This window comes from Vicia villosa, linkage group LG1 (genome assembly GCF_029867415.1).
Source record: "Vicia villosa cultivar HV-30 ecotype Madison, WI linkage group LG1, Vvil1.0, whole genome shotgun sequence".
Lineage (NCBI taxonomy): Eukaryota > Viridiplantae > Streptophyta > Magnoliopsida > Fabales > Fabaceae > Vicia > Vicia villosa.
Window position 1 is genome coordinate 249303147 of NC_081180.1, and position 14348 is coordinate 249317494.

The 14348-nt window shown below is 33.3% G+C and overlaps 1 protein-coding gene across 1 annotated transcript; it reads left to right on the forward strand.

The window, feature by feature from the left end:
* The first annotated feature begins 9639 nt into the window (after positions 1-9639).
* On the forward strand, positions 9640-10315 carry LOC131625380 (uncharacterized). The gene is made up of 2 exons (XM_058896243.1): positions 9640-9918; positions 10002-10315. The coding sequence occupies exons 1-2, from the start codon at positions 9748-9750 to the stop codon at positions 10149-10151; spliced, it is 321 nt and encodes a 106-aa protein (XP_058752226.1). The 5' UTR covers positions 9640-9747; the 3' UTR covers positions 10152-10315.
* Positions 10316-14348: the final 4033 nt, after the last annotated feature.

The following is a 14348-nucleotide window of genomic DNA, read 5'->3' on the forward strand; positions in this document are numbered from 1 at the left end:
CTATATCTTACTGCTTCTAGACCTGATATTTTATTCAGTGTATGTCTGTGTGCTAGATTCCAATCAGATCCTAGAGAATCTCACTTAACAGCTGTTAAGAGAATTCTGAGGTATCCGAAAGGTACTACTAATGTTGGTTTAGTCTACAGAAGATCTGAAGATTACAACCTAGTAGGATTTTGTGATGCTGATTACGCTGGAGATAGAGTTGAAAGGAAAAGTATATCTGGAAGCTGTCAGTTTCTTGAAAGTCATCTGATCTCTTGGTACAGCAAGAAGCAAGCCACAATTGCCCTCTCTACAACAGAAACAGAATATGTTGCTGCTGCTGGATGTAGTACACAGATGCTCTGGATGAAGAGTCAGCTAGAAGATTATCAGATATATGAGAGTAACATTCCTATCTTCTGTGATAATACTTCTGCTATATGTTTATCTAAGAATCCTATCTTACATTCCAAAGCTAAACATATTGAGATCAAACATCACTTCATTAGAGACTATGTTCAGAAGGGTGTTCTTTCTTTAAACTTTGTGGATACAGAACATCAGTGGGCTGATATCTTCACAAAACCCCTTGCTGAAGATAGGTTTAAGTTCATTATGAAGAATATTAGTATGGATTTATGCCCAGAATGAAAGGATGAGAAGATCTGATATATGGATTAGATTTGAAATGGTTATTTATTTTCTTATCAGAAGTTCTGAACTTGTTTATCAATTAGATATTCTGATTCTGTTATTGCTAACGTTTCATATGTCTAAGTTGATTCAGAATTTCTTTTAAAGCAAAACAGCTGTCACCAGCTATTCCAGATGATGAACACGTGTTCATTCTAAACGGACAAGCATGCGTGTAGTTGATGAGACGCCGCCCTAGGTAACTATGCAAATCATTTCAAATATCACGTTTTCCCCTAACGTCACTCAACATTAAATGAATTTGATTCTCTGCATTCTATAACTGTTCATTCTCAGAATCTCATTGCATATTATTTCAAATCCGTGTCTATTTAAACATCTCTCATAATCTTTCTTACTCTTTTCACTCATTCATCATCCTTCTAGTTTATTGTTAGAATCCAAAATGTGAATAATTGTTGATAACTTTTGTGGTATTTTGATAATTTTTCTCAACTCTTTCCATTTAATTACGGTTTGATATCGTGTAAATAAATAACATTTAGTTTGGTAGTAAATATATTAATTTTAAGCTTTTCTTTTGCTTTTTGTAGGTTTTATGCATTTTGGGAAGTATTAGGAGGTATTGAGGCATTTTGGAGCAAGTTTGGAGGCCAAAGGAAGGATTTTTGTTCAGCAAGGGCCGCAGGGGCGAGAGGAAAATCTGTGTTCAGCAAGTTCCGCTAAGCGGCCTCAGCCCGCTTAGCGGCCTCCAGCGTGGAAGCAGATATTTTGTGAGGACCGCTTAGCGGCCGTCATGGCGCTAAGCGGCGGTACTTTTTCAAGTGGCCACTTTTAGGCACTTAGAGATATTTTGTGGATCTTATCTTGTAATCTTTTCATTCTAACAACACACACACTCTAGGGCAAGAGGAGAAGAAAGAAAAACTCATCCATATTCAAGATTTCTCAAGCATTTTTCTTCATCATCTTTGAATTTCTATGCTAGGAGGTCTTGTATTGATGTTTGTTGTTGAAGCTATGGATAGCTAAACTTCTCATGTGTCAAGATTAGAGGTAGTTAGCTTGTAGAGTATGTATTTAGTTTGATCTTTTGGATATGAACCTTGTTGGTGATTAATATATGGTGAATATCTTTGTATTCATGTTTATATGATGTTTTGATACACTATTGAGAGATATGTTTCAGATCTTGACCAAAAGGGTATTCATCTACCAACAATCAAACTCTAGAGATAGATTTGTGAGTTGATAATCACTTGTATCAAACTTTAAAGGTTATTATGTCAACTGTCGGCATGAGAGATCATCTGACGGTTAATATAATAACAATCACGACACTGCTTTAGAGATAAACAGTATCGAGAGGATACGTGATTGTATTAATCATTGATATGTTCATATACATGATCATCAGAGTATATACAAAAGCAAGCTAACGAAAACTAATCTTGACACAGTTTTACTAAACCGTTTTTAAACCCGAAGTTATTGTCTTTAGTTTCTTTTCATGCTATTTATCTTTTATGACATTAAAAACATACAAAACCTTAACTCAAAATACCCTAAGTTGTAGAACGGCGATAATATCGCATCAATCCCTGAGGAGACGATACTGAAAATACTTATCCTATATTTTCCAACATTTATGCATTTCTGTAACCTGTTCTCTCTCTTCTCAAACCCTAAAAAGAAACCCAAAAATCTCAGAAGTGCTTCAATTGCTTCCCTTTCTTCTCAGAATGTTGGTTAGTCTTCACAGCAACAACATCAACAAGAACAAGATCAAGAGCAACAACTTGTTCCCCAGATAACCTGTTCGATTCCTTTGGATTAGTTGGAGGTTATTTGCGAATTAATGGTAGATTTTGAAAATCTGGAGAAACATGATGTTCATCTTACAGATAATATGGTGTTTCAAGGTTGGGGACCTATGTTCTATGATTTGTGTGGTCCAGTCTATCCAGACCTTGTAAAAGAATTTTGGGTGCATGCAACTGTTATGCCTAAAGCAATTCTCTCCATTGTTCATGGTGAATTCTTCTCAATCACATAACCCCTCATAAGGAAGTTATTTAGGTTGATGAATGTTGAAGGTGTTACTAAAGCAACTCCAAGAACTGATTGGGATGCTGTGTATGCTGAGATCTTTCAGAATGGAAAGAAATCTAAAGAAGTTAAGGATATGAAAGCCGTCTACAAGGTATGGACGAAGATTCTTCTGGGTTGCTTCTACCACAGAAAATCAACAAGTTCATCAAACTTCGCCAACAAGGATCAACAATACATTATGTATTGTATTGGTAATCAAATCAAGGTGGATCTTCCTTACATTGTTTTCAATCACTTGTGGCATGTTGTGAATGATTCAAGAGATGAAATTCGGCTGCAGCATCCAAACAAGAAGAGGAATGTTATTCCTTTTGGAAGAACTCTTACAAATCTTCTGGTTCAAACAAAGATAGTGGAGAATCTAGAGAATGCTGGAATCCTCAATAATACTTACACTATTATTGGGATTACTCTGAACGCTCAGACTCTAAATAAAATGGGCATAATCAAGTCAATTGATTCTACTCCTCAAGCAAACCCAGAAGTTAGAACTAGAAGAGGTCCTGTTCTGGCTGATTTTGAGTTGTTCTTCAAGAATGAACTCCCAGAAGTTATTGTCAGATATCTTGCCATGCACAAGGAAGCTGGTTTTGAGTGTGATCCTGTTTGGATAAGCAACCAGAAACTTGATACTACTAATACTCAAGGCCCAGAAGTAGAGGCAGAAAAAGAAAGAAGAACAAAGAGAAAATTAGATCTTCCTACAATCAGTGAAGAACAGAAGGAAGATGAGAAGAAGAGACAGAAGGAAGAAAGAGAAGCTGAAAAGAAGAAACATAAGAAGGATGATAAGAAAGAAGAAGAGAAGAGAAAGAAAAAGAAGAAAGATAAGAAGAGGAAGAAAGAGGAAGAAAAGAAAGAAGAAGAAAATAAGTTGAAAAAGAATGAAGTTGAAAAAGAAAGGCAGAAGGAAGAGGAAAGGGAGAAGGAAAAGTTAAAAGGAAAGTAGAAGATGGTGATACAGAAGAAGAGAAAGTCATTTGGAGAAGAACCTGCAAAGAAAAAGCAACGAGGTCCAGGTATTGTCATTTCTGAACCTAATTCTGATTTTGTTTTTACTTCAAAGAATGTATCAACATAAACAAACCCAGAACCTCAACCAGAAAAAGCCCCTGCTAAACCACCTCCAACCACCAAAGTTCTCACCCCTCCTCCTTCACCCAAGTCTAAAGGCACTGCGCCTATTCTTGATTCTGTTCCCCCAGCTTTTGAACCTATCTTTGAAGCCACACCTCTTAACACCATCATTCCTCCTCACGTAAAGTATCCATCTTTGAACCTCCTCCACATCTCAACTACACCCTTGTAGACACTGTTGAGCTCTGCCCTTTCACACCTTCATCTCCTGAACCATCAGATTTTGATTCTTTCACCCGCCTCATGAAATTATATCCCCGTAAACCTAAACCAACTCCTCCTGTTGTGGTTTTAGACTCGGATCATGAAGCTGAATCCTCTCAACCACCCTCTCAAACACCCTCTTCTGAAACATAATTTGTTTTGGATAGAGTTCCTCAATTATATGCCCTATCTTGCCCAGATAAACCAATCTCTTCTCTCCATCTCCAAATACCTAACTCTCCTCCAAGAATATCACCTCCTAGACCTTCTGTTGATACACTTTTTGAATTATTAACTCTTAAGGTCAGAACAGGTTTAGATGCTCTGAAGGTTGCACATGATGCCAAACTGGATCATGTTGCTGCTGGCAAGATCTGGAGAACCGTTGGTAGGGAAATTCAGACTAATTTTCTGAATCTTCGGAAAGACTGTCTAGCTGCTGCTCCTGGTCCTTCTGGATTCCGTCTGGAGTATGATGATGGAAGATACTACCATCCCATCACCAGCTGGAAGCCTCTTGAAGAGAAGGAGTTTGTAGATGAGCTTGCAGAAGAAGAGAATCCTCTGGTAATTGTTGTATGGGAGCCACATCCATACAAGGTTTTGACTGGAGACTTTCAGTTCATATTCAACTGGCTTAGGGAGCATCCCTCTGATAAAGCACCAAATATGGTATATCCAGAAGTTGAATACTCTCCAGAACCTGTGACTCCAACACCTCCAGAAAATCTGGCTGCAATACTTGAAGGCTCAGAACATCCTGCTACAGAAGTTCTTGTTGAGGAAAATCAAGGAGATGTTCTTATGGTCGAAGCTGATGCTGCAACCAATCCTCCTGCTATGGACAACAACTTTGATGCTGCTTTTGCTGGTCCTTCTGCTTCTGTGCTAAAGGAGCTCCAACAAAATCAAGCTAACTTAGCTCTTTGTCTGGACAAGCAAGAGGATACAAATGCTGAGTTCAGATCCTTCATGCAGGATCAGAAGGAAGCTACAAGGAAGCAAGTTAAAGACACTGCTGAGATTAAAAACCTTCTATCCGTCTTAGCTTCTAGGCTTAGCCAGTCGTAGTCTGTCTTTGTGTCTTAGTTTGTTTTCTTTGTTGTTTGCATCTGCTTGAATTGCATCTGTTTTTGTACCCCTTATCTTATGATGATTAATCAATGAAAACTTATCTGTTCTTTCTTCACTCTGTGTGTTTTGTTCATCTGAATCTATATGCTTTTTTATGTTATGACAAAAAGGGGGAGAAATATGATAATTGAATTGGTTTATAATATCAGTTGCTGGGATTAAGTCTCAACATTTCCTAACATTATTTGCAAGTTTTTCTCTGTCTTTGATAGTTTTGCAGGAATAAGACATTCTGGTCAAAGCTCAACATGAGAAGCAAATACATGGGGAAAAGCAATTCTAAGAAGAAACATACTCTTAGAGATTTGAAGCAAGCTTAGTGCTCTGAAGCTTCAAGATCAGAAGCAAGAAGAATGTTCTGATACATTTAAGAATGCTCTGATAAAATCAAGTATGCCTTGATTCAATTGATTACAAAGGGAAATTCAAAGCTCTGCAGCTGTCCAATGGAAGCTCTGAAGAGAAGCTCTGAATATTCTGAAGTTCTATTCTACGTGAAAGTCTCAACTGAAATGAAAAATACTCAGGGAAGTCTTTTATTTATAAATTCTTCTAGTATTAATTTCAGGGGGAGATTGTTAATCTCAGGGGGAGACATATTCACACACTCTGATTATATGCTTTTGCTATATCTGTGTAATTGTCTTTGTTCATCTGATATTCTAGATACAAATTCATATCAATTATATATGTTTTTGTCATCATCAAAAAGGGGGAGATTGTTAGAACAAGATTTGTTCTGATCAATATTCTGTGTTTTGATGATAACATTATATATGAATTTTGTATAAGATAATGTGGTACTCTAATCCTTTGCATTTTCCATTTCAGGAAATATATAAAGAGTATGCACAAATCAGCGCTCAGAAGCAACTGACTCTGGAAGTTCTGGATGGCTTCATCAGAACATGCTCTGGCAAGACATCAGAAGATGATCAAGCAGAATCAGAACATGAAATGAAAGCATCAGAAGAACGAAGTCAGAAGCAAAAGCACTGAAGTTCTGATTGGTATCACGCTCAAGCTCTTCAAAGTCAGAAGACAAGATGATGCTCTGCACCAAGCTGTTAACTCTGATATTCAAACGTTGTTATCTACAAAATCCGAGTCTAGAAGAAAGTACAAGATGAAAGGCTGAAACGTCTAATCTCTGAATGACAAAAGGAACATTAGAAGCTAGAAAAGGCAAAGTCAGTAAAAGCAGGAAAAGCAAGGCTCGAGGTAGTTGACAAAAGTGTGAAACATTAAATGCAGAGCTGTACTATTCACGCAAAACATTAAATGCTCCCAACGGTCGTTTCCTCTCAACGTCTATAAATAGAAGTTCTGATCAGAAGCAAAGTATAACACTTGTGCAAAATACTGAAACGCTGTCAAAATCAAATCTCACGAACTTCATCTTCAACCTCACAAACTCTTGTAATATTTAGTGAGTGTTAAGCTTAAAACTTAAGAGAAATATCATTGTTGTGATTACAGCTTTATTAGAAGCAATCTTACTCTTGTAAACATTATTTTACATTGTTTGTAAAAGGTTCCTAGAGTGATCAAGTTGTGATCTGTAGACTCTAGAAGACTTAGAAGGTTTCTAAGTGGATAACCATTGTAATCAGTTGGATTAGTGGATTAAATCCTCAGTTGAGGTAAATCACTCTAAGGGGGTGGACTGGAGTAGTTTCGTTAACAACGAATCAGGATAAAAATAATTGTGTTCATTGTTTTTATCTTACAAGTTTTTGAAGTCACACTTATTCAAACCCCCCATTTCTAAGTGTTTTTCTATCCTTCACTGCTTCCTGTGTGTGATGAAGACGATGGTGTGAACACGCGAACCACTGCTGGTGGAGTCTGCGTCGTCTTTTTGCGTGGCCGGTCGCGACCCACTCGCCCCTTTCTTCATAGCGCCTATGATATTTTATAATTTCAAAATTTCTAATATATTATTTTTAGTATGTATAATAGATTTTTTGATAATGTATAATAGAAATTTTAATTTGAATTATTGTAAATTGCAATCCTTAAAATACAGATAATCGTTCAACTTTTTTGATAAAAAGCATCACTCATTCAACCTTTTTAATCATAAATTTTAGATTATTAAAATATAAACAAAATTCATAAGTATCGAACACTAAAATAAAATTGTGATTTGAAGTATAAAATAAAATATTAAGAACAATGGTAGTAATTATAATAACCTAAAATCTTTCATTTAAGAGGTTGAATGAGAGGTTCTATTCATAAAAAGTGGAATAATTCAATATTTATAGTATGAGGATTGAAATCTATTATAGTTAAAATAAAATTTTTATAACACATTATAAGAAAATCAAGAGAAAACATTTTTTATATAGAAAATAAAAAAATGATTGAAATATTTTTTACAATCTATTTTAGGAAAAGAATATGACAGAATAAAATAAAAAAAATATCGGTAATTTTGAATAAATATTTAATTTAGACTGTTAGATTAAATTAAGATAAATGAATAAGATTTGGAGAAACTCTTTTGAGTTACAGTTCTACTAAATATATCCCTCATCACACACACATTATATATATATATATATATATATATATATATATATATATATATATATATATATATATATATATATATATATATATATAATTGTAAGGATTTTTTAAAAAATAAATAAAGGCTTAAAATTTTGTTTTATTGTTTGTGTGATTTAACCGTATAACTTTACAAAAAATCCCTTGTGATTTTACAAAACACAGTTCACTCAAACGCGATTGGGCGGACTTTCACACTTCCTCTCTTTCATACTTTGAAGCTTCAAGACTTACCAAGTAAAATCAATCATATATACACTTGCTTGAATCTTCTTTGTATGAGGCTTTATATTTATTCAAGTTGAGTACCATCATCAAACGATATATGCAATGATTACCAAACCCTTATTTTTTTGCTTTCATCTTTGACAGTATGTTATACTTGAATCCTCATAGGTTTTAAGGGTTGACATAGAAGATGTATCATCAAAATTTCCCTATAGTTTTCATCATCAAAATCACATTATCAAGAACTAGTTTAATTACTTCTTTGAGTGGCCTACAAATCACATCATCAGTCCATTTTGATCACGTTTCACCCCTATCCTTATAAGTATTTTGTGCCAAGTGAGAACTCATGTTGCCTTTGAATTTGGAAAATAAGTTTTTGATCAATTTGTTAAGCATGTTGAGTCTTATGTTGTCAAAATACCTATTGGTTTCCTTATTTAATCTTTGGTATTTTTTTGTAGTCAAAAGACATATATTATTACTAGTGATGATGATATTGGTACTGCCTCGAGTGTGTTGAATTTTAGTTACAAGATGATTTTTGTGAAACATGTTTGTGAGATTGCAATCTACTTGAAAGAGACTTAATTATCATAATCTACTTGAAAAACATTTAGTTGGATTTCCTTTGATTAAAAGATTGAGTTTACATTGAATTTGGTTGAAATTTGTTTGAGTAAAAGTGAAAAGATATTAGATTCAGGAGAAATATGAGTTGAAATTCACGAATAGTATTAGGAAAAAGACACTGAATCGAGAGAGATCAAATAAACCTTTATAATTAGTGAATTTCCTTTCCATTGGATTGCAGCCCTCCAAACTTAGATGACAATTTCATCGAAATGAGTTATTAATTCCTTGTGTTCTTTTATTTATTATATATGTTCAATTGTTCATCACTTAATTCAAACCATCTTGTTTCACAAATTGTTTCTATATTGTTTAATTCAAACCATCTTGTTTCACAAATTGTTTCTATATTGTATGCGAGTACTTTTACTGTAAATTTTAGAATTGTTTCAACCAACTTAAATTTTAATTAAGTTTGAAAACTTTTAAAGATATTTGTACACTTGAGAACCAATTTGATTGGGTTTAGGCCCTCTTTGTTAAAGAAAAAAAAAAATTGATAGTGTTCTACATAATAACTGACTAATATATCAACATTAAATTTTTTGAAACTTAAAGACAAAATATGGATATTTGTTCTCGAATAAAATATAAGTAAAAAATAAATTAAAAAATATAGTTCATTTAGTTTAAATTTAGTAAAAGATAAATTGACTCTTTAATTTATTTATATTTTACTTTTATGATTTACATAGCAAATAATAACTGCCAAAATATGGAAACAAACCATAGAAACCATTTTCCATTTTCAAAAATGCTGTAATTATGAATTACACAGCTGTTAGGTCCTGACATAAATCTCCTAATCTTGATTCAAAAATGAACAATTAATAGTATTTACTAAATATAAGCAAGAAATTAAACTAATAACAACCATTAAACTCCTAAAAACTTTCCCCACCATATAAAATTCACCCTAAAAAAAATCAAAGCATTCCTATATAACACCAAAATGGAGAATCAACAAATTACTTCATCCTTACTTGCTCATATTTTCAAAGGGAGAACAATCACTTACTTGGTTTGTTCTCCCATATTGTACAAAAAGTACATTAATTTATAATAAATCCATCATTCAACATGGGCAATTGTGCTGGCAACCCTAAGACCCACGAAAGCGACGCTCCAGTGCCCGTCCCAGAGCCTGTCGTCGAAGAGGTTCAGGTTGAACAACGCGCTATAGAGACCATCACAGAGATATCCCCTGAGGTTACCTCTGATGACAAGTCTCTCGGCACATTGCTCAAAGAGGTATTTTTAATTTCTTTTCGTTGCGAAATTATTTTTTTTATTTGCATTATTTGATATATTCATGTGTGTAATGATTTTGATAGAATGAAGAAAAGAAAGTAGAGGTTGAAGAAAAGGAAGAAAAAGCCATTGAGGAGAAGGTTGAAGCCAATGTTGAAGAGAAGGTTGAAACTGTGGAAGAGGCAAAGCCTAAAGCCATTGAAGAGAAAACCGAAGCTAAGATTGAGAACTAGGAACGTGAAACCGTTGTTAGTTTAAAACAAATTGGGCTATCAATGTGATCCTTCAAAAATACAAAATTATTATTATGTTATTCTTTTTTTATTATGGTGCTTTAAGAAAATTTATTCAAATGTAATGGAAATTGACTAATTATTAATTAAATTTTATTTTTAAATTTGTGTTATGTAATGTACTTTAATTAAGGTAAATTGTAGATAACTATAATATTAAGGTAAGGATTATATATAGAAAAGGAAAATGGAGAGTGGTAATACTAATAATAGGCCTCTTATCGTAAAGGAAACAAAAATAAATCACATAATTTGAGATAGATAATTAGAAGTAACATATAAAAAGAAGATGAGAACAAAATAAAAATATACTAAAAAAAGGGGGGAAATAGGAGAAAGCTTCAATGTGTCACATAACCCTTCACTTTTATTATTATGTACTCTGCATTCTTTGGTGAACAATAGGGAGTTTGAATGTAGACAGTTAGAGACAGACGAGAACTAGAAAGAAAGATAATTGAATGTGAGAAATTTTTTTATTTTTATTAACCATAACAAGGATACCTTTAGAATATATATACAATTGATTGGATACAATACATCAAGTCAAATAAAAGAAAAAAATGTCGGACTTGTAACAGATTACACAAAACCTGCAATCGATTACAACAACTAAATAATAGAAATTAATTAACAGTTGTAACCAGTTACTGTGAATGCGTAATTGGTTACGTTAACTCCAAAAGCTCTTTTTCTTTAGCTTATTGACTTATTTTTTTATGCCTGTAACTAGTTACATACCCATGTTAACTGGTTACAACACTTAAATTACTCAAAAATTCTTAACGCACTACCTTAATTCAAGTGCTCCAAATCTTCCATGTCAATGCTCATCTTCAACCTTTTGATCATGGACATAAACAGTAGATCTTTCAAGAATTCTTCCACCTAATTAGCATATATAAACCGTAGATCTTTCTCTTCTACAAACTTAGAAAATAACACCAATTTATTATAACAGTTGATATAAACACGGTTGAACTCTAACCAGTTCATTCTAAAGATAATATCAAGTTAACTCAAAGGTAAGCAAACTAAGTCAATACCAAAATCCTTACCATAAACCGACAAAGGGAAATTCAAACCAACCAAAGAAGTAGTCATTGAACCATTATCAGGAGTGTCAATGACCATACTTACATCCATAGGAGACACCACAAGATTCAATTTTTTTCACACAATCAACAAATATGAACGAATGCACCGCACCCATATCACTAATAGGAATCAAAATAACACCATTAATAAAACATGTACCTTGAATTAGATTATTGGACATTGAGGCATCTATACCACAAAGAGCAAACACTTTCCCACTATCCTCGACATCTGACGTCTTCTTGGGTTTCTGACACTATGTACTAATATGACCCGTCTCCCCACAGTTGAAACAAGTCACTGCAACACTTTTGCACTAAGCAGCTCGATGTCCTGGTTTTCCACATTTGAAGAAAATCATCACAATACACTTTTGTCGGGGCCGACCAAAAATACTGGAGCGTTCGCACGTTCAAAATACAAATAGAGTCGCCACCAAATTTTATTTATTCCAAAAGGAAAGGGAAAATATTGATAAAACCCACAAAGATAGGATAAGATGATCATCGCAACCAAATTAGGGTTCGGGAGTCGGTTATGCAAGGGGAAGGTATTAGCACCCCTCACATCCATCGTACTTGATAGGACCCATTTAGTTAGTCTCGTGATTGAATGTTAGCGTGATATTTACTTGTGTTCTAATTATTTTGCGAGGAGAAAGAAACAAGATTTATTTTTTTTATTATTGTGCTCGCCAAGATATTGCATCTTGTGCCTACGTATTCCCCGTGCAATGAGAAAGTCAGAACGTCGTAGTTCAGGGTATAAAGAACCACAAAATTTTGTTGATTGATTTTATTTAAAAAGTTCGCACTTGGTCAAAGATATAAGATACATATACCAAGCATGAATAGAATAAATTGAAATATATGAAAGTGGATTTGTTCATTGCAAAGAGTCCCACCTCAATTGTCATGAAAATTGTTGTAGTGTTTATATACCAATAACACATATGAATATTGAATTGAAAACAGAGTGAGTAAATGGGTTACTCTTGAAACAAAAAAGGACTTAAGCCAAAATATTAAGGGGGTCACAAAAAAAAGGTTAAAATCAAAACTCAACGATTCAAAACTCATCATGTAAAAAATTGGCTATTATATGAAGATAAGAGTGATGCTAAAATCACTTGTTATTCAAACGGAGACAGGGTCGGATCACCGTCAGATAGGAGAGCCACTTCTGGATATTGTGTTTCATTCGAGGAAATATAATCTCATGGAGGAGCAAGAAACAAAATATAGTTGTACTATCTAGTGCTGAAGCTGAATATCGTGTTGTGGCAGTAGCCTCAAAGCAGCTTCCATGAGTAGCTTAAAATTTGACTATTAGAGCTCGGGTTAAAAGATCTTCAGGCCATAAAACTCATATGCGACAATCAAGCGACATTCCTCTTTGCATCCAATCCGGTTTTCTATGAACGGTTCAAGCACATAATTATGAACTATCATTATGTAAGAGACAAGATACTTTTAGGAGAAATCACCATAGAGTTTGTCAGGCCACAAAACTCATATGCGACAATTAAGCGACATTCCTCTTTGCATCCAATCCGATTTTCTATGAGCGGTTCAAACACATAAATTGAACTATCATTATGTAAGGGACAAGATACTTTTAGGAGAAATCACCATAGAGTTTGTCAACTCTGATAACCAATTGACTGATATCACTAAGTCCATCAAGTGATCTCAAGTGGATTACATATGACATATATGATCTGACTTGACGGGAGCATTAAGAATCTGTTAGAATCGAGTAGTTATTAAATTAGAATTGATTAATATTAATATTGTATTAATATCATTGATTGTATTACCTTACTATATACATGTGATATATACACTCAGTGCGATCTCATTAATCACACAACAAAAAATATCATTTTAATACTATTCATTGTTATTTTTAATTTTCTAGTTGATTTTTGGTGTTTTTCTTCTCTTTTAATAATTTAATTGAGAAGGTTTTACTTCGTACCCCTACAATTATATCCATACCCCTACACAAAAAAAATTTGGACCGAAATATCCTCATATAAATAGTACATATTTTAAAATTTTTCATTTTTTTCTCGCATTTCAGAAAATTTTTCGAAACACCTAAAAATATATATACTGGAACACTTTTTCAAAGTCTTCCGATTTAAAAAAACACATCAGAACACTTAGAAGAGTTCCGGTGTTTGAAGTTGCATACCAGAACATTTATTTAAAGTGTGATCCAGTGGTTTATTCATTTTTTTTAATTCTAGATTTTACGCAACGACTTAATAAAGTGAATGGCAAATAAAATAAAACCGTTGCCTAAAGTGTATTTTGCAAAGAGCTTTGGTGTGTAGAAAGATTAAGCAATCACCTTAGGCAACGATGGTTCCTCTCTGTTGGCCAATAACTTTAGGCAACATTTATAATCGTCGTCTAAAATCTAGAATATTTTTAAAAAATTAAACCATTGGAACACTTTAAATAAGTGTCTCTATATGCAATTTCAAACCCCACTTTAATCAACTTTAAAACTATCGAAACACTTTAACTAAGTGTTCCGGTATGTAACTTAAAAATTTTGACTATCAGAATTCTTTTTCCAAGTGTTATGGTATATCAAAAGTTAAAATTATTTTACCGGATTACTTTAAAAAAATATTCCGATTTATATATTTTTGAGTGTTCCGGAAATTTTTTTAAAATGTGAGGAAAAAATAATTTTTTTTTAAAATTTAAATTATTTATACCAAGTGTATTTCGATCTAAATTTTTTTCGTGTAAAAATATGGTATAGTTGTAAAGGTACGGAGTAACATTTTCTTGAATCATATATCCCTAATACTTAATATTAATATAGTTCTTTGTTTATAAAAAAGTACAGAACAAAAAAGTACTCGTGTGTTCAGAATCAAAATAATAGTTAATCAAAATAAAAGTTGAAACCATTTGTCACAAGTCGCATATTTTCTCTTTAAATAAAGTGACACGACACTACACGCAAGCAGCACTTTGTTTCATCAAGGTGATCAAAGTATACTATCAAGAATTAAAA

Bases quoted from the DNA above. Each gene is read 5' to 3' on its own strand.
- LOC131625380 (XM_058896243.1), top strand. From the start codon at position 9,748: ATGGGCAATTGTGCTGGCAACCCTAAGACCCACGAAAGCGACGCTCCA. The intron at 9,919-10,001 runs GTATTTTTAATT...TGATTTTGATAG, and splicing joins TCGGCACATTGCTCAAAGAG to AATGAAGAAAAGAAAGTAGA.